Below are 21,989 nucleotides of genomic sequence, written 5' to 3' on the forward strand. Positions count from 1 at the left end.
CTCCAATCAAATCCAACAGATACTTGACTCTTATGTTCCAACACCTACAGTTTCTTAAAACAGTCCGCAGAGTTCCTATTAAGTACATTCCAGGAATCTCAGAACCTATAGGTAGAATTCTAAAAAAATATCAATTGATTCCAACATATATTCTTATCAACAAAATTTCTTCTTTATTACCTTCTACAAAGGATAAACTGTCTTCTCTATCTTTGGCTGGCATTTACCAAATACCTTGCAAATATGATGTCTCTTATTTTGGATAAACTGGCCGTTCTTTGGAAAAAAGAATAAGAGAACATCAATATTATATTGATTATAACAAACCTCTGAAGTCTGGTCTGAAACAGCACAGTATTGACTCTACTCATAGTGTCCAGTGGGATAAAGCAATTCTCCTCCACAGATGCAGATTCAAATATGAATGCTTATTCAAAGAAAGTTGTGAAACTATCTTACACCGACCGAATTTAAATAGAAATGACTGTATATCTCTCTCAAAGATCTGGGAGACTTATCTTATGTAAAAAACCATTTATCTTAATAGATTAAATTTGTTATTTCTATTATTTTCTAGCACGCGGTAACAATTGTATTTTAATAGATGATCCACCGAACGTTTTGCCTGTATTCCATTCCTATTACTGTTACAGACACTGAAGATGTACTATTAATTTTAGTATGAAATATCTGTCCTTTTACTAATTAAAGATATCACTGTGGTTGTTACTATATTGTCTTCAATTGGTTTAACTGTTCATCAAGTTCCTCTTCTTTGTGTATGAGGCTCCTTATATTCCAAGTTGCAATTTTCATTATATTTTCTTCTTCCAGTGTTTTCTGTTTACCTTTTCTAGAATTTGCTTACAAATTAATCTGTCATTTGTTAGCACTCCAATATTGTCACATCTTATATTTCTGTCTGTATCAATCGATCTAGATCTTTCTCTCTGTCTTTTTCCTTTCATCCTGTCACAACCGTTTTGCTAACCTTTTTTTGATTCATTCAATTTAAGTTAAGTTGTGAATGAAGATATTTTATGTTTTAATACTTCATTCACATTTAACATAATCCACCATGTCATAAGTAAGACTTGTAAATATTATTTGTTGTTAGTCTCTTGCTTGTAATATATTATTCATATAAATACTTTGAGTTTTTTTTTATTAATTAATTATTTAATCTTAGAATATGTAATAATGAAAAGACTCTATATAAACATGTCATTCATTTTATTTAGTTTATTCTGTAAAATTTATTATAAGAAACTTTATGTATGTAAATTTAAATGGATATTATATGAATTGTGATATATCTTTATTTCTGTATGTAAGAGTGATTTTATGTAATTCTTCTAATTGGGTGTGATTGGCTGCTGGAGGAGAAGTTTATTTTTGTTAGCTCGTGCAGAGAACGTGAGCTACTGTGTATAAACAGAGAAGCCAGTGGATAGAAGCTGAACTGGTTAGAACTGGATTTTGGCAGGAAGAAGGAATGTTGGTTGGAAAACGAAAGTAAGAAAAGGAAGAAGCCTTAGAGAGAGAGCATAGAGACTGGTTGTGTGTAACAGAAGGGGGAGTTGATATATGCCGTAAATCGACTACCAAAGGACTGGGAATTAATAGGCATTGTGAATTACTTCTATGGGAGTTCTGATACTACAATATTTTTTAAGTGGTTTGTGGAAGAATAGTGCAGAACCGAAGTTAATACATAGAAGAAAATAAAGAATTAGTAGATAACTGAAACCTAGTGCATCAAGACTTGTATATTTCTGTGTCTATAATTCAGTTATTATAGTGGAAGATTTCTTTAGAATTGTGTAGCCATAAAGTAAAAGTCTACAAGAATTTCAAATGTGCCTTTGTGAATTCGATGTGTAGAAGCAGTAACCTGGTAAGAGTTGTCCTTTCTGTAACCTGTGAAGCTATAACTGTTAACTCCATCGGATATATTTTAATCTTAGCTGTGGTGTTATGTCGATTAATGGTTGAATGTTAGATGTACTGAAATACTTTCCCCTCAAAATAATAAGTGTCATGTTGTTCTATTAAATGTTAGCTGACTGAGAAAGAATAAAGTGTAGCCTGTCATAAGATTAATTATTGTAACATCTGGAAGGTCGAACTTTTAAGAAACTATTTTCAACTTTATTGACTGAACATAAAGAACTGATAAATGAATGTTTGATAATTTATGGATTGTAATTATTCTAAATACTTTAAACTGAGCTAATATATTTATGATATGATTCATCCAATTGAATAGAGAGAAATATGTCAGAGAAATACTAATGCTTTATGAATTGACAAGTAACATTAGTCATGATCCTCAAACCTAATTGAGAAGTTAATAATGTTTGAATGTGAATTCTTATATTTAATTGGATAATTTTTTGCAGATAGTTAAACTTAAATGTATATATTGTACTTTTCCACATTAAATATTTTCTTTTGTTGAGTTAAACTTGGTGTTTGCCTGATTTTCTTTCATTACACTGCTCATAAAATTATTCGGACCTTTGCAGAAGCCTTAAATACTATTAATAACCTCAGCCTGAAAACAAAGTGGTAAAATAAGTATAGTTGATGATTGATTCCTCTATATTGTTTAGACTAATCTGAATATAGGGTGGCGCAGTATAATATAAATTTCTTTATATTCAGATGAGCATCAATCAACATCAAAGAGAAATGGAATTTAAGGAGGTAAAGATAAGATTAATAAACCAACAAAAATGAAACAGTCAGTTAGGTAGGACAACCCAACAAAGTCACCATACCTGAAAATGGTGACTTAAATTTAAAGAACTTGACATTAACAAAGTCCAGCTCTTTCCTATTATCTTCATTTTTCATATGATTCTGCTACTAAAAACCACAGATAAGGTATTTCTGGCATCAGTATTTAATCAAATGTTTTATTTCTAACTCAACTCTCAGATCCATAAGTTAAACTTGTTTGAACATTGCTTATAAACTGCTAGTTCAGTGTTCTGGCTAATTTCTCTCTTATTCCACAAATTTATTCAGTTGGCTGCCCACCATACCAGTTTTAGTAATTCTATTGTCTAATCTTATATTTAATTTGCCATCTTCACTAAAAATTTCGTACCTGAATAACTGAAATATTTCAATTTGTTCTATAAGTTCAGCATTTAGGATATATATGTTTTCTATGTGACCATCTATTTTCGTAGTTTTATTCTTTTAATTACTGATTTTAATGACAAATTTGTTACAGCAATTATTCAATTCAGTTAGGGAATTCTGTAGACACTAGTAATGGAATTATTTAAGAGTATAATATATAGAGTAAAGAGCTAAGTGTGATATCCCTGATTTTGGTACATTTAATGACATTTTCTTTCATAATGTGATCCATAAAGATGAGGAATAATAGTGGAGTTAATGTGCAGTTTTGTCTTATACCTGAATTTACATCAAATCATCTTCCTGTACTTTCTTCAGTTCTTACTGCCAACTTACAACTTAAATACTAACTGTATTGTATAATGTTCCATTTACCTAAAACTGCTTGTAGTATTTTGAAACTAAAACTTTATGCTGCATCTTTTTATTATTATTATTATTTAATAAAATCAATCATACCTAAAGTTTGATGAAATCTTACTCCTGGACTTGGTGAGGAACTGGAGAACATAGGAGGTGGAGGAATGGGTCCAATTTCATTAACAGGAATGGGGGGATCTGGCAATGAAGACAATACCAGTCCATCACTAGCTGGCATTTCTTCCACTTCAGGAAGGGTCATTATACAAATTTCAGGTATCACAGGAGATGCTATTCAAATGAGTCAAAATATTTTTGCTTTATAGCCCATTGTGGTCAGCAAAGCATGTAAAAATTACAAAATTTAAAATAACATGTTAGTTGGTACAAAATAAACCACAAATCAGTGGTGCAGCTTAAAATGGATAAAATCATTTTGAGCAGCAGTCTATACTTGCTTTCACCCCAGAATGAAGTACCTTTTAAGACCTCTTATGTGATGAGAGCAACAATGGGGGGGGGGGGGAACTGTCAAATAATCACATACTCAGGAAGCAAACTTAAAAAAAAAAAAAAAATTTACATAGATTATCTGGAATTTATATCAATAAATCACAAATGTAGCTCTTGGCAAAGAAGCACAGACAAGTAGCCTCAGCTATATGGCATGTATATCTGCATTCTATAGGCAGCAATTTCTACAAATACGTTTAAGAAAACAACATATTTAAACACCAAACAAAATAGTAAATTATAAAAGAATGTTTACTAACTTGCTTACATTATTCTGTATTTCAAACCAGCTTCCTCAGAGGAAAACAACATGTGCACAATGTGCGACAGTGACCAAGTGGAGCAATTAAAACTAACAGACAAAATATATAACATTCTAATTTTGAATCCTCTAATGTTTTATAAAGAAAGTTATTATAGTTGTGTAGGAGGAGATCTTAAGATGACAGCCTCCAAAATTTTTGTCAAGCAGCCACATTTGTTAAGGTTAGAATGCTTCATAGCCACTGCTAACTATAGTCTCTCTGAGCAGCAATGACTTCCATACAGCACATTGGTTTTCTTCCATCTAATTCTGTCTGAAAGGGTGTTCAAAGCATGGTCTACGATTCTCGACTTGCTATAATAATGACAGTAGATGTGTTTCTTATGTTCTCCAAGATGGATGTTAATGGGTCTTCCTATCTATCCTCCATAGTAAACCAAGTTATAGTAACATTGAATCTCATACACTCCAGAATGTGATAGAGAATGGAGTTCATCCTTATTAAGAGAGCAGATTTGCTAATTTGACATGTGGTTTGAAAGTCATATTTTATCAGTATTTTTGGCTATCTTTTTAGATGTACATCAGATATATGGATAGTGGTGCTTTTTTCTTCCTTGGGAAGGGCAAAGTGATGGTGGTGTGTGTGTGTGGGGGGGGGGGGGCATGTAGTATTTTATCTATTTTGTAGGTACTATAGCCAAGAAAGTAGGAAAGGGCTGCATTATTAACAAATAGCTGTGGCTTTAAGTGTTTTGAGAATTCAATACCGTTGGGCTGGATGATGTGATATCTTCCAGTGTGTTGACTTTCTACAAATGGAAAATTCTCGTAGTTAGACATTGGTTATACATTATATAACTAAAGGAATTTACAACATACTAAGGATATAAATTAAATTAAACTTTAATCTATATTTCCAATATTTCAACAATGTCACGTTGCCATCTTCACAGGAACTTAAAATAAAGGCACGTGCACGCAGGCACTACACACAGTAAATGAGGATGAAGCAGGATACTGTTGTTTCTCCGAAAAGTCCTGATGGTGCCCCCCCCTAGCAGGCTATGTAGGTATTCTTGGCCATTGGGCTGAAGGTCTTCTAATGTCTTCTTCTTATTGTGCTATCTTCTATCGAAGGTCAGCGACCATCTTGGCGAACAAACTGCACTCTTGTGCTAATCTGAGCAGTTGTGCACCGCTCTTTCCTGTCCACGTCTTGATGTTGTCAAACCATGATATTCTTTTTCTTCCTCTAGTTCCTTTGCCATCAATTCTTCCTACCAAAATAGTTTGTAGAAGTTGGTATTTGCTGTTTCTCATGATGTGTCCAAGATATGATGTTTTTCGTTTCTTGATTATTTGTACAAGATGTTTAGCTTTGCCAATAGATTTTAAGACATCTTCATTGGTAATTTTTTCTGTCCATGATATCTTTAGCATTCTTCTGTATAGCCACATCTCAAAGGCTTCGATTTTCTTGATGGTTGTCGCCTTCAATGTCCATGTTTCAACTCCATAGAGCAGAATAGACCACACGTAGCATTTCAGCTTTCGGCATCTGACTTCCATGTTTAGGTCTTTATTGCAGAATAGTGTTCTCATTTTCATGAAGGACTGCCGTGCAACTTCAATCCTTGTCTTTATATCTATTTCTGGATCCCACCGTTCATTAAGCCAGCAACCAAGATATTTATATCTTGACACTTGATCAATATTTTTCCCATTGAGTGTCAGTTTCATTGATGAGGCTGGATGTTTGCTGATGATCATGTATTTTGTCTTGTTGATGTTTATATTTATTCTCATTCTTTGGCTTTCTATGTATAGTCTGTCAACGAGTTTTTGGAGATCCATAATGTTATCTGCAATTAGCACGGTGTCATCTGCATATCGTAGGTTGTTAACAATCTTTCCATTTATTGTGATTCCCTCTGGACATTCTTCCAATGCTTTTTTAAAGATTACCTCTGCATGTATGTTGAACAGGAGTGGTGAGAGCACACATCCTTGTCTCACTCCTCTTTTGATGTTAATATCACTCGTGGTAATGTTGTCTAATTGAACGGTAGCTGACTGATTCCAATACAGATTTGTTATTAGTCTTATGTCTTGTTTGTCTAGCCTTATTTGTTAAAGGATTTCTATTAAGTTGGTGTGTCTGACTTTGTCGAATGCTTTTTCAAAATCTATGAAACACATAAAGACAGATTTCTGTTTTTCTATGCATTTTTGTATCAATATTTGGGTACAGAAAAGGGCCTCTCTAGTACCAAAACCATTCCGAAAGCCGAATTGTGTTTCACTTAGAGTTTCTTCACTTTTTCTATAAATGCGATTCTGAATTACTTTCAAAAATATTTTTAATGTTTGGCTCATTAGACTAATAAGTCTGAAGTCACCACAGGAATTCGCTTTGGGTTTCTTTGGGATAGTGATAAATGTAGATTTGAGCCAATCTGATGGAAATTCATCACTTTCATATATTTTATTAAATAGTTTTTCAAGAAGTTTGATGTTATCTGGTTCGATTAATTTTAAAAATTCTGTTTGCACACCATCTGGTCCACTGGCTTTTCCTGTTTTGCTTGTTTGTATAGCATTCTCTATTTCGCATTTCATGATTGCTGGTCCTTGAATGTTATCTTTTATATTTATAGGCTTCTGTCTAGTATCATTGAAAAGTTCTGTTACATATTTTATCCAAATCTGTGCTTTATTCTCTTCTTCTAGAACTATTTTTCCATTTTCGTCTCTTAGAGACACTATTTGCTTTTTCCTCAGTTTTCTGGAAATTTCGTTGATTTTCTTATACAGATTGAAATTATCATGTTGTTTCTGAAGCAGTTCAATTTCAGTACATAAATTTTTCATCCAATTTTCCTTGGCTTCTTTTATTTTTTTCTTGATGATGTTGTGTGTTTCTATATACCTGGCTAGGTCTTTGTTTTTATACATTCTTCTTGTATCAATAAGAGAAAGAATCTCATCTGTCATCCATTCCTGTTGTTTTATATTATTCACATAACCTACTTCTTCAATACTTGTTGTTACGATGGCATTCTTTAAGCTATTCCAAAGAAATTCCACACTTTTATTTTCTTCTATGTTAATCTGTTGTAATCGCAGGTTAAGCTGTGTCTTGGCACTTTTATTTATGTTCGGGTCTTTCAGTTTTCTACATCAATTTTCTTTTTCTTCTTTTGTGATTTTTTAGCTGATTTTAATCTAAGACGTACTTCTGCAACTATGGGATTGTGGTCTGATGAGATATCTGCTCCAGGATAAGTCTTTGCACTCTTTATACTACTGTGGAATCTTTTATTTATCAGTATATAATCAATTTGATTTCTGACAATATTATGTTGGTTATCTTGAGGCAATTTCCAAGTGTACAGTCTTCTGGGTGGAAGTTTAAACCAGGTATTTGCTATTGTTAGATCTTCTTCCTGACAGAATTGGACTAGGCGATCTCCTCTGTCATTTCTGGTGCCTAAGCCATGTTCGCCAACAATTTCTCCATCACCCCCTCTTCCCACTTTTGCATTGAAGTCACCCATCACTATGTTTATATCATGTTTCTTTGTTAGGTTTTTAATCTCTTTTAGGTGTTCATAAAACTCTTCAACATCTTCTTCACTTTTGTCAGCTGTGGGTGCATAAGCTTGGATGATATTTATGTTAACGGGGTTTCCCTTAAGTTGTAACAGCATTATCCTTTCAGAAAATGGAATCCAATTTATTACTGATTTATTGATTTCTTCATCTACTATTATAGCTACACCATGTCGATGTTTGTTCTCATCATTCCCAGAGTAATACATTGTCATATTATCTTGTTGACACTTTCCAGATCCTGGCCATCTTGTCTCGCAAATTCCCAAAATCCGGATGCCCAGCCTCTTCATTTCTCTTGTGGCATTTCTTAATTTGCCAGCTTCATACAGAGTTCTGACATTCCAAGTTGCAATTTTAAAAGTGGACACCATTTTGAGCCCGGAGATTCTTCGCACTCCTGTCCCATTTAAGGGACGCCGGGAACTTGGGGCCAATTGTAAGGGTTTGCTCGCCATGGTGGTTGTTCTGGAGATAAGGTAGAGCAGTAGTTTCTCCATTTGCTTTCTGCTCCGCAGTATTACAGACGTACACAATATAATCATATTGCCATCTGCAAATCTCTGATCACAAGCTTTTCCGTCATCATTTGGCTTCAATCTTGTGTCAGTACTGACAATGCTGCTTCCCAATGTCAGGGACGGTGACCTCGGTAGGTACTTATTTAATGGCGGCACTACTCGCCATGTCACCGAGTTGTCATTGGGCTTTGTGAGGTTTTAAGTGAGACAGAGTTGCCACTTCTGCTCCCCCACGCCCTGATAGCTCAGTCGCTGTTGGTCCATGGCTGCTTATTCGCCAGATTACTCTGCTTATATCGCAGCTAACCTCCATATCTGAAGGCTGTTCCCCGATCCGCCACCTGGGAACGCACCCCTTATTCACTCCATTAAACACCAACCACTTCCCCTAGACCTGCCTGGTGTATACCAGGTCCCTTGCAGCTGTAAGCTGTCCCACTTTGGCCAAACAGGCAGGACAGCGAATATCAGAATTTCAGAACACAAGGACCACATCCAGTTTCACCAGTACAGCCACTCTGGTCTTGCAGACCATGCTCTGGATACACGCCACAGAATACAGTGGCAAAAAGCCATGGTAATACACCGTAGTAAATATCAGGGCGTGGGGGAGTAGTCAGCTCTGCCCCGGGTCTTCTAATGTAAGTCTCCCAAATTTCAGGCAGTCTCATGCAACCCAATTTGTTGAGGTTTGGCATGTTTCTTAGGGCTGAGGCTGATTCCATGAATATCCTTTCAAATTTGAATTTACTACGGTGTATTACCATGGCTTTTTGCCACTGTATTCTGTGGCGTGTATCCAGAGCATGGTCTGCAAGACCAGAGTGGCTGTACTGGTGAAACCGGATGTAGTCCTTGTGTTCTGAAATTCTGATATTCGCTGTCCTGCCTGTTTGGCCAAAGTAGGACAGCTTACAGCTGCAAGGGACCTGGTATACACCAGGCAGGTCTAGGGGAAATGGTTGGTGTTTAATGGAGTGAATAAGGGATGCCAATTTTCTATATGGTCTGTAACATGAGGTCGTCATGTTATTTTAGGATTTTGGTAATTTTTTCTGAGTTGCTTCAGATGTAGGGAATGGTGATGGATTTAGAGTAATCCTTGTTGTGAAGGGAGGGAGGAGGTTGTAGTTTACTGGTTTCAATATTTTTTGGATTTTTTGGGGGGATAGCACTAAACAACATCCTCAACACTTTCCTCAGTCAATGGCTGAGAAAGTGTTGAGGATGTGGTTTAGTTCTGTGGTTAGGGCATTGTCATTTGACAAAGTTTAGCCCTGTTGTGTAGTGTCTTAATAACTCCATATTGTTGTTGTGGGGGGGGGGGGGGTGATGGTTCGTGAGTGTATCTGCCTGCATGGGAGGGTTTACTCCCATGCAGGCTGATACATTCTACTTTTTTCTTCATTTTACTATAAACTGAGAAAACCAAGGTTCGATCAGGCTGGTGGGTGACTAGTGTGTCCAAGAAAGGGAGGCTGTTGTTTTTCTCTTTTTCCAAGGTGAACTTGATTCTGAGGTGTTGACTGTTTAAACATGTTAGGAAGGAGAGGAGTGCATCAGAACCATGTGGTGAAATAGTGAACACATCATCAACGTAATGAAGCCATATGGTTGGTTTTTGTGGGGCAGAGTTTAAGGCTTCAAAAGTCTCCATAAAAAGCCTGTAAGTTGTCCTACTTTGGCCAAACAGGCAGGACAGCAAATAGCAGAATTTTAGAACACAAGGACTACATCCGGTTTCACTAGTACAGCCACTCTGGTCTTGCAGACCATGCTCTGGATACACGCCACAGAATACGGTGGAAGAAAGCCACAGTAATACACCGTAGTATATTCAAATTTGGAAGGATATTCATGGAATCAGCCTCAGCCCTAAGAAACATGCCAAACTTCAACAAATTGGGTTGCATGAGACTGTCCGAAATTTGGGAGACTTACATTAGAAGACCTTCAGCCCAATGGCCAAGAATACCTACACAGCCCGCTAGGGGGGCACCATCAGGACTTTTAGGAGAAACAATAGTATCCTGCTTCATCCTCATTTACTGTGTGTAGTGCCTGCGTGCACGTGTCTTTATTTTAAGTTCCTGTGAAGATGGTAACGTGACGTTGGCGAAATACTGGAAATATAAATTAAAGTTTAATTTAATTTATATCCTTTGTATGCTGTAAATTCTTTAAGTTATTTAATAAGCATGTACAAATGGAAAAAGACAATGAATCATCTGAAATGCAAGTGACTAATGTGCCAAGAAAAAGCAAACAGTTATTTGATTCTTTTTTCTAATGTGAAGTGAATTGTGGGGGTGTTGACTGTTAAGGTAAGTTACAAAGGAATCTAAAGTGTCGTGCCCATGGGGCCAAATGGCAAACACATCAATGAAGCATAACTATACTAAGGGTTTGAAAGTAACTGTGGTAAGTACTTTATTCTCAAAGTGTTCCACATAAACGTTTGCTGATGGAGGAACCCATTCCAGTTCCATTAATCTGTAGATTTTTTGTTGCTAAGTAAAGTAACCTGCATACATGGTAAATATGAATAATTCAAAGATATCAGGGAGAAATCGCTTTAATTCAAGAGTATCTGTTATTGTTTCAAAATAAGAAAGTGATATCAAAAACTAACTATGATGTCTGAATTTTTAAGGATTTGATGGACTTTTTTTGTGAACTGAGGGACAGTTTCTTACAGTAGACATGTTTCCGACAGAAGGGTAAAATCAATTAATTTTCAACTGATTTTATAGTCACTGCAGTGTTTAGGCAAAGTGAAGCAGGAGGACCAGAGGCTAGACACCGCAAAGGTACATAGAGTGGGGATTGCTACCAGGGACAAGTTATAAACTAGCCCATAATCCAATGAAGATGGGCATAAAAGTTAAGTCACTCCTTTCATTTTTTTCTATTCCAAGAACTACCCAAGAAAATAATTATGTTTGCATAGTTACCAAAATTTCTATGGTATATCTTTGTAGTATGCTTGTTATAAAAGTGATCAATTGTATGGAAATATGAATAAATAAAAAGTATTATAGCTTTTTGCTCATTACAGCCATGATCTTGTTATTTTCATGCTTGTTATAACAAAGTTGACTGTGTGTGTGTGTGTGTGTGTGTGTGTGTGTGTGTGTGTGTGTGTGTGTGTGTGTGTGTGTGTGTGTACAGTATAGTATAAAAACTTAACACCTAAAATTATTATAAAATTATTGGGTGGCTCTACAAACATGCACAATTCCTATTTGTTATGCAGTATGGAAGAAATTTCTCCTCCCCCCCCTTTTTTTATTACATATTTAACCCGTGGAGCACAAGATGTAGAATGCGAGAAAAGATCAGTGAAACAAAAGACTAAGATATAGGTGAAATGAGTCAAGAATGCTTTAGAAGATCAAAACATAAGCTGGTTAAACCCAATCTGCAAAAAATAAATAAATAATGCTGATATGAATATGCTGATATTATTATTATAAATCTCTATGGAGTCGGGCTCATTGTGAGAGATCTTACTGAGTGAGCAGCATATTTATCATTCTATATCTTAAACTCGTTAACATTCTTAGCACTCACGACACATTTCAGCAATGCATTTCAACTGCCATCCCTCCCATCTCCATGTAAAAAATGTCAGGCATTTCCTTCCTTGACTATCTTAATCATTGTCATGATTCATTTATACCAAGAAAACAAGCAAAACTGCTTAAGTTGCATTTAAATTGATTAATGAATTTAAGCCTTTAAAGGTGAAAAGTGGAATTGAGTAATTAACTGTTCTTCTTCTTAGTCCTTTAACATTGTTACACTCAACTTTAAGATTTTATTTTTGTTTAAAAAAAGGAAACTACTAAGCAATGCAATAAAGAAATGCTTTACCACTTCATCTAGCACACTAGAAACTGCATCATCAAGGGATTTTTTTCCCTACATTACTTTACTCTTAATTAATCTCTTGAAAGACATAGAACAGCAAAGTTAGCTATCACTGCACAGTTCAAACAATTCCACTGCATATGATAGTAAACTATTTATTTTTAATAAATACTGTTTACTCGAAAAGTTTTGTGCTGGTTCACCAGTCAGCACAATATTTTCCATGCAACTATGATAAATCAAGTGAGTTGTGTCAACCATGGTCACCTGATATATCACAGTCCTGTGTACATTCATGGATTAGTCTATTTATAAGCTTTTCTTATGGTTTGCTATGGCTAATTTTTATTCTGTGTAACTGCCAATGCTGAAGTGTGTTTCATTTATGAGACATGAAGAAAAGATTTGTGTTATAAGTGACACATGAGATTTATTAATGATATGTGATCATTTTCATATGTTTTTAGTTCAACACTTATGGTATGTCTTGAATCACTTCTACGAAGGGGGGAAAAACATTCATAGTCAACATAAAAACTAAATAAAATGAAATCCTTAAGTCTACATATATTTAACCACATTAGTGGATTTCTGCATTCTGATTAGCTCTGTTGGTGGATGGACTGGGCCAGTAATGTCATATGATACAGCAACAGCTGAGAAAACATTGAAAAAAACATTTAAGTTGCATTTTTAAGAATATTAAAAATCATATATTTTGGAAAATTAAAAAAAAAAATACTATATATATATAGTATAAACCAGCCATTGGTTTATTTAAAAATTACCATGCTGCAATTAACTGGTTACTTCACATTACACCTGAGCACTCTTTAATAATTTTTATGTTACCTGTCTGCCTATCCTATCCTCTTATTAACCAACAAAATATTTGTTTGTGTGTGTAATGACCATCATGCATATGTACAAATACAAAATATTCAAAAGATAAAATATGACATAGAATCAATATTATATAAATAATTCTAAAGATTAAATAGAAATTCCTCTTCTCATTTTTTTAACATTAGAAATAATTCAAGAACAAGCAGAAAAGTGAATTTTTTCAAGTCCTGAATATCTGTTATATGGCTTGATATGTTTAAATAAAGCTTAAAATTATCATCTTTAGTTATGTTCAAGTTTTTTTTTTTTTTTTAATTAAGAATGCTGCAGAAACAATGTTTAGAAATAATACAAACTAAGCTTAATATTGACATACTATCAAATAAAGTACTACACCTGATAATAGCAATCTAAACGCTTTACAACCTTCATCTATTTCAGCAAATAAAAAACTAAATATTTCAAACATTTGATTTGCCAGAATTTTTCACCTGTTTTATGGAATGAATTCTTTAGAAAATTCATTCAATCTAAAAAAATACAAAACTAAGGTTCAGCAATGACTTACAGAGGGTATTACTCTGTGAGACTGGAGTATCCCCTTCTGATTCTGATGAGGTGCTCAATGTTGACGATATGGAATCACATGGTGATACAGGTGCTGAAAAACATATTTTGGTTTCCCGAGAACTATTTTCCATTGCAACAGAACCATTAGCTTGAGTACCACCAACTTGTTTGCTTTCTGTAAGATAAAGAGTTGATTAAGACTGCTTATTGAGAAAAAAAAAAGGATTAATTTGTATATAATAATGGTGATAAGAAACATTAAAAAGGAAGAAAAAAGAAATCATCAATCATTTCAATTATGAAATGAAGTTTAGAATTGGAAGAACCAACAAGAGTTCTGAATAACTATACAGTTCATACTTCAAAATTGATGAGCTGCCTAATTATATTTACAATTTAAGAATGAAATGTTTTTTAAATAATAGCAAGTTGAGAGAGACAGTAGAGACTACACCCTCAAGAAGTAGGCTTCAAACTTTGCTAGTTGTGGATTGTCCAAGAATTTAAAGAATATAAAAGCCTTGAAGTGGTATCCAGAAAATGCTATATTTAGCAGATGAGTCAGAGTTCTGAAATGGTGAAAGGGAGGGTGGGGAAATGACACACTGTAGGTGCCCTTGTCTTATCCTATTTCTGCCAAGTTCATTCATAGATGGAAGATGGCATCATGCCATTTATCTAAAATATTTGTTGCAAAATTTAAGTCATCTGGATGAACTTGTAATGATGTAACAACTCATTTATAAGTAAATAAAAACAAACATTCAAACATATGCTACATATCATACCACTTTATTATTATTATTGTACTTTTGCAGTCTGCTTTCTCATATAAGTACATTTAAATCAAGAATGAAAGAAACTTAACAATGTGCAAGTTTATTCTTTACATATTTTAAAGATTTCTATCTCAACTATGAAACCTAAAACTGTTAAACTTTTATTGCACTGCACTTACAGAGCAACTGATTTAAATGAAAATTTATTTTTCATTCACTATAAACAGAAAATGAAAGAATATTTTGAATTTCTGGACTGAAACTGATGAAGCAATTTGCATCTCATACACATTTTAAGGCACTGTCTTGATATACAAAAGAAAATTATCAGGGGGACAGTAAAACAAGAAAGTTTCCATTATGGTAAAATAAGGAGTCGAAGAATAACATCCTAAAATTCAAGTTGCTCTTGTAAATTAATACATTTAATCTAATCTGATAAGGAACATATCCACACAGGCTATTTCTTTTATGTCCATAAAAGGCTATTTCTTTTATAATTTTCAAATGACTTGTACTTCAAGAGGCAGTTATTAATTACGCTCTATAAAGATAGTCAGTGATTATTTATTTCCAGATGACAATTTTTTCAACTTTTTCCATTCTAAAATTTTTATACTGCATTACCTGTAACATTTCCTAGAAATTGCAGTCCTTAAAGCTAAGATCAACTATTTTCTCCTATTTATTTAACACTAGGTCTATCTACAGTACTAGTATATAAATTTCATAGATGAATGGTTCAGCCATTCATAGATGGTACAAAAAAAAATTACCCCTTATGGGCCACTGATCTAACCACTTACAATACCAGCAAATTTTAATCTTACTGAAGCTGCTATGAAACTTAGAATTAATCAAGTCATGTGTTTTTATTTTATCCCTATTCCTGACACAAAAAAGGTCAAACTATAATACAGTTGTTTCACAGGTAAACTACTGGTTATAAGGAGAGAACTTGCTATTGAGATCCAGCATGGACTTTATCACTACAAAGCATTGTTGCCAACATGATTCATGCTGTTAAAATCTTGCGTTATAATCTAGGTACCAGATGTCACCCAATTTTAACTCAAAACCAAGATGCTCAGCAGATTTTAATAAAAATCCAATGTGTTAAATTCCTTAAAATCTATCCAGCAATAAGTTTCTGTGATCTCTGATTCACTCAAAATGTTAAAAAAGAATAACAAGGCATTTATTTGTAATAGCCATAAAAATAAATTAATATGATAAAGGTTTTCTACCCTCTTCTTGTTCTTTTAGCTCCCATGCAATTTCATGGCTAAGTTCATGGAAGTTTCAATCCAGTTCTAAGAAATAGCATACAAAAGACAGTATCCATAATAACAAAAGCTTGACTATTTAAAATTAGTTGAAAATCTCAACCAAACAAGGATACTAAAAGAAAAACTGGATTTCTGAAACTATCTATAGCCTTGCTTGCATTAAGATTAATTTCACATCACATGCAAGCACTTCATTGAAATAACTACAGTAAACTCAGTATGTATCATCATCCAAGGATTGGGAACCTCTGAGTCAAAGAATTAGAATAAAATAAAAATCTCAAATCCACATATTATATTTTAATAAGGAAAAAACAAAATCATTACAATTTATAATTTAAAAAAATAGGTGTACTGATTCAAGTATGTACAATCAACCCTACTGCAAACTTATTCAGAGTATATTTAGCCTCATGCTCGCAGCTTGTATATAAATGAAAGTTCTGTGGTCTAATTCATATGAAACATAAATTTTGCATACACAACACTAGGGCTATTAGCATAAAAAGTTTCGACATTCGATATTTGGTAGCATGCTTTATATTTCCTTTTTTTTTTTCTGTTGTTCATTTTTTTTTTAATGTAAAGCGACAAAACAACTGCGAGCTAGGAAGAATATTTTCACCCACATTCTTCTGACTATACATTATGACCTTCTCTTAGTAACCTTAAATCTTATCCACCATTTTGTTGATAGTCCATCCCATTCCTCCTCTTCATTTGACAAACCTTATAATGCTCAAATGATGCAAGCTTCAACATTTGCATAAACAATATCTTAAACATTAATCTCCAATGCCATTCTCTGCTGAGATGAGGATAATCTATTGAACTCAACACTACCAAAACATTTCTTATTTCTCCAAAGATCTCACTTCACTCCTTCTTACTTTTGATAATATTCAGATCTCCAGTCAAGAGTTTCTTCTTATGCTGAATGACTCCACTAGCATTTCCTGACACAAACACATCACATTCATAGACTCTTCAACCTCCAAAACACTATTCTTCTCCCATTTGTAGAAAAATATCATTTGGTACCCAATGCTATCCAGGAAAGGGCAATAAACTGAAAACTTATCGAACCAACTTCTCATCCTCCTCTATCTACTTACTTCTAGTAACTTTGTCCCCATTCTGTTTTTTACCCAAGGACTACAGCATCTAGACATTCACAAATCATTAACAGATTTTTTCTTTCGCATTTAATTATTTGCCTACATGCGACACTGTCATGTTACAGGTTTCTTGATTTTATGTGTGTGTGTGGGGGGGGGGAATTATCATAAAAATTTTTAAGTTGCACATCAGTAGTTAGAACTGAACCGAAACATATATAGGAAAATGGTTTGCTGCTAAATTAAATGTAAGGCAAGGATTATATACTGTTTCCACTGCTAGTTATAACCTATATGGTCCATATCATTAAGGAGAGTGCTATGTCTATGAGAATTTATATGGCAAAGAGACTGGTCACCCTCTATATGGATGTTATGTCTAAGAATATCTCCTCTCACTGATATCTCCACTCTGTCCTTCCATCCAATCATAAATGAACTAAGGCTGAATCTTACAAACGATAAGTAACACAGCGACAAAAAAAAAAAAAATCTCTCTCATAAACTAATTCCTACCAAAAAGACAACACTGGCAATCAACAACATACAAACCATGTCAGAATTTCCTCCATAAAAACTCACTTTCACATAAACTTTACTAACATCTATGGCATTAACACCAACTTTAATGACATTCACCATCACTTACAGTCATTCAGACCAGACCTCTTACTCTTGACAGAAACCTAAACAGCATCTAAATCCACTATTGTTCACCTCCAAATTACACACCCAACAATTCATTTCCCTATAAGGGTAGCACCTGCACTTTTGTGAGATCAGACAGTGCATGCCAAGGAGCAGATAATTCAGAATCCCTTGCTTTCAACCTCCTTGTGTGTCACTCAAAGTTTCCTTGCTCATCAGCAGATGCAATTTTCATCTGCTGCATTTACCATTCTCTGATGATCACTCAGAGCTCTTCACATTCCTTCTCTGAAGCTCAACCACTTGCAATCCAGCTGTCATAATAGTGAGGTCATCTTGCAAGGCAACCTGAATGTGCACAATTCCAAATGGCTTCCTCCCCTTTTCCAACATCACTGACCAAGCTCAACAAGAGGCAGAATTCTTTGCCATAAGCAATGACATAATGCAAATTGTACATCTACCTATACAAATTCTTGATAACCTGCTTCTCTCTCCCAATACACTGGATTTTTTTTTTTTTTTTCAATGAGCTCCCCTTCCAGATACACTGTAGAAGCTGGAAACTCAGACCAAAATCTTGTTCAAATCCCCTCTCTTACAGAATGCCCTTCCTCAAACCACTCCTGACCTCTCATTCTCTGGCAATAAAAAGCTGCCAAATGGAATGACCTCCAGAATTTCTGCTCCTCCTTTTCTTAATCTGACTACTGCTTCTACTCATCTGACCCTAACACCTGCTGCAAATGAGGCACAGAAATTATCTTCACTGGCATGAGGGCTTTCATTCCAAATTTTACCCAAAATTCTTATCTACTTTCCAAGCCCTGGTTCAACAGTAAGTGTACCAAAATAGTTGAAAAAAAAAAAAAAAAAATTAAAAAATTCAGCTTATCACAGGTGGCTTGCATTAAGATATCCAGGTTCATACTATGCCCATACTAAAGCATGCAACAATTGTAAACAGTCATTAGCAGATAATAAATCTGCTTTCATGAAGTCCAAGAGCAGAAAACTTTCTTCCTTTCCAAATGGAAGCCATGCCTTCTGGTCCCCTGCCAAGGCCACTGGCTGAAATTTCTGCTCTCCTACACTTCCACCTCTTTTTCTCCCTGATGGCATCACTCTTCTCCTCAGACTCCTGCGCAGATGACCAAGGAAAATCACCTACTACCATACTGGAATTTGAGCACCATATGCCTCCTGTAGTTTTTCAACAAAAAGAACATTAGAATATTACTACATAACTTAAACTTTAAAAAAATCTTCTGGTTTTGATAGCATCTCTCCAATTGTTCCCAAACATTGAGCTCTTGAGCTAACACTCAGCCTACATTGTCTCTATAATTTGTTATACGTATCTAGTACTTATCCCAATGCATGGAAAAAAAATCTCATATCCATCCTATTTAAAAAGAAAGAAAGAAAGGGGTGATAGAAGTCTATCGACACTCCTACTGACCACTTGCCATCACCTCTGTCCTCTCCAAAATAATGGAGGAAGTCAACAGCCAACTCCTCCACTACTTAGAAGCCCACCAATTAATCAGTGACCGCTAGTATGGATTACAGCATTCAAGTTCCACAGCTGACATCATAGCTTACATCACCCACCACTGGACATGTACCATGGAAAGGTTCAGAGAAACTTGTGCGGCACCCTTGACATTTCTAAAGCTTTTAACCATTGTGTGGCATTGAGGAGTACTAAACAAATTGCCATTCTTTGGTCTCTCTGTCACCCTCTGTAATTGGGTAGACAACTTTCTCCCTGGTCATTCTGTGTGAGTCATGGTAGATGGCTTCCTCTCTTTGAGCATCACCACCAATGCTACCTCAAGGCCCTGTCCTATCACTTACTCTGCTTTTCCTATACATAAATGACCTACTCACAATAACCACTAATTCTATCCATAACTTTGCAGACAATACTACTCTCCACTCATCCTACTCATTTAACAAACCATGCAGAGCAGAGACAACCCAAGTGTCAAGACCATCTACAACCTGTGCCTTAAACATTGATCTACACACTATTTTTCAATGGGGCTGGAATAATCTGGTCAACTTCAATACCACTAAAACAGTCTTACCTCATCTCTCACAAAAGAGATGAGGTAAGACTCACCATCCTTACCCTCAGTAATACACAAATCAGATATAATCAGATGTTTGGACTTACACTTACCTCCAGTCTCTTCTGGTTGGCATAAATGCATCGATAGCTTTCTCAGAATCCAAAAAACTAGGCTTCCTCTTTCATTCAAGATACTATTTTACTCCTGACCAGCTCTTAACTTCATGCAAATCCCAACTTCATACTTAGCATCCTGTTCACGTTTTTTTTTTTTTTTTTTTTTTTGGGGGGGGGGGGGTAGTGCACCTAAAACTTCTCCAAAAATTCTTTATGCTCTCCAGTGAAGAGCAATTCAGCTCATAGATGCTCTCTCTCTCTCTCTCTCTCTCTCTCAGATTCACTTCAACTTCTATCTCACAAATGCAATGTTTTGGCCTGGTCTACAAGTACTTCAAAGATCATTGCTCCACTGAACTGGCAAATAATTCTCCCCTTTCTATTGCACCTATGAATACGAAGGTAGCAGCTGCCCAACACCCCTTCAATTGTGCAATTGTAAACACACTAAGCCTGCTTCTCTTCTTCCTCTTTTATTCTATCAACATCATCCTCTGGAACAGAACTTCCACAAGAAGTATTTCCAAACAACTGCAACCTGCAATTCTTCACAAAGTCAAACTATATCAGTTCTCACCCTCACCTCACACAGCACTGATGTGCTCACAGGTCTTTCAACCTCTCATGTATGGGATCAATATAAAAAAATAAAAATAAAAGATATTAAGCTCAGTTCTTTACTCTATGTACTTTCAAGTGTGTTTAGCCCAAATGAAATAACTGCTGTGACAAATCTGGTAGAAAAATAGGCAATAAAAGACAACTATGATAAACAGGACACTAGAGAATATTCCATTATTAGCAATGAACCTGTCCACACGGTTAGCCTAGTGACCGTGCGCTTCGCAACCATATGACTGGGGAAGGAGTCCCAGGTTCAATTCCTGTCGAAGACGTGAGGAATATAAGGATCTTCCTCAGCCATAGCCAAGTTAGCCGGTCTTGGGCACGGGCAGTAGGGTTTTTTCCGCCAGTTTATCTGACGTTTTTCATCCCACAAGCAGGCAAACCGGCCCCGTGAACACACGCATGGATCTACAGCCATAAATACTTAACCCCCCCACATGAGGGGATCAACTTGCCCCAACAGGGACGGGGGGGAAAAAGGGAGGAAACTCCATACGAATGAATGAAGCACTGAACCTAAATGGCAAGCTTAAGTGCGAATGTTATTCATAACTCATTTTAAACGGTGCCGTGCTCTAAATTATGAAAATGGCATTTATTGACTGGCTTATATTTTGCTGGATTTGAAACTAGCATCTTCAGAGCACATTACATGTTGCAGTTAACATGCAGCAATGAGGAAGTGAAACAATTCAAATAATGGTCAAAAGATCTAAAGTCCTAATTTGGAACCTTTGAATATTGTTAAAAAGAAATATTACAGCTAGGAGTTGATCTTAAGATAACAATCTCCTAAATTTTTGGCAAATTAAATCAACCATACTTTTTGAAGTTAGGAGAATACTTCATTGCCATGGTTGACTCTAAAAATAATGTTTCTGATCTGTAATGACTTCTATAAAGAACATTCATTTTCTTCCATGTAATCCTGTATGAAGGGGTGTCCAAAGAATGGTCTGCAAGTCCAGATGTGCCATAATAATGGTAATGAATTTCTTTTTTTTTTTTTTTTTTTTTATGTTCTCCAAGGCAGTGTTAACAGATCTTCCTGTCTGTCCATAGTAGGCCAAGTCACAGTCACATGGAACTTCAGATACTCCAGGATATGCCAGAGGATGAAGTTTATCCTTAGGAAAGCATATCAGAGTTGCTAACTGAACATATGGTTTGAATGTAGTATAAAGGTTATATCTGATATCTCCCTCTGTGTGTGTGTGTGTGTTGGTTTTCTATAAATTATTATTATTTCAAACACCTCCAAGGAGTCCAAAGACTCATCGAGGGAAGGCACCTCTACAACTCTCAGTCTTCACCACATAACCTACCAACTACTGCACTGAACTGCTACATTTTCTATAAATAGAAGAAGATAGTGAAGCATTAGTCACCCAGCAATTAGGAAATTAGACAAAATGCACATAGTTACTGTGGCGTGAATTTTGGGATGTTGGCCGTGTAGGAAGGTAACAAAAGAATCCAAGGTGTCTTGTCAATGGGCCAAATGGCAAGCACATCATCAACAAAGTACAACCACACTAAGGGCTTGTATGTAGTTGTGGTAAGTATTTTGTTTTGAAAGTGTCCATGTAAAAGTTAGCTAAAGTGGGGGAGAGAGGGT

The 21,989-nt window shown here is 35.3% G+C and overlaps 1 protein-coding gene across 4 annotated transcripts in view; it reads right to left on the reverse strand.

Annotated features, from left to right (window-relative positions):
- LOC150107363 (phosphatase and actin regulator 2-like) overlaps window positions 1-21,989 on the reverse strand; it is a 412,176-nt gene that overhangs the window by 266,151 nt on the left and 124,036 nt on the right. For all 4 annotated transcript variants that reach the window (XR_016548240.1, XM_090391839.1, XM_090391838.1 and 1 more), the window contains 2 exons: window positions 13,715-13,891; window positions 3,613-3,804 (listed from right to left, as the gene is read on the reverse strand). Coding sequence is in view for 3 of the 4 variants with exons in the window: in XM_090391839.1 (XP_090247965.1) it covers window positions 3,613-3,804; window positions 13,715-13,891 (369 nt within the window). In the remaining variant the exon portion in view is untranslated. The remainder of the gene's footprint in view (window positions 1-3,612; window positions 3,805-13,714; window positions 13,892-21,989) is intronic.

Source organism: Typopeltis vanoorti, chromosome 4 (assembly GCF_054136105.1).
Source record: "Typopeltis vanoorti isolate ZY-2024b chromosome 4, IOZ_Tvanoo_1.0, whole genome shotgun sequence".
Classification (NCBI taxonomy): Eukaryota; Metazoa; Arthropoda; class Arachnida; order Uropygi; family Thelyphonidae; genus Typopeltis; species Typopeltis vanoorti.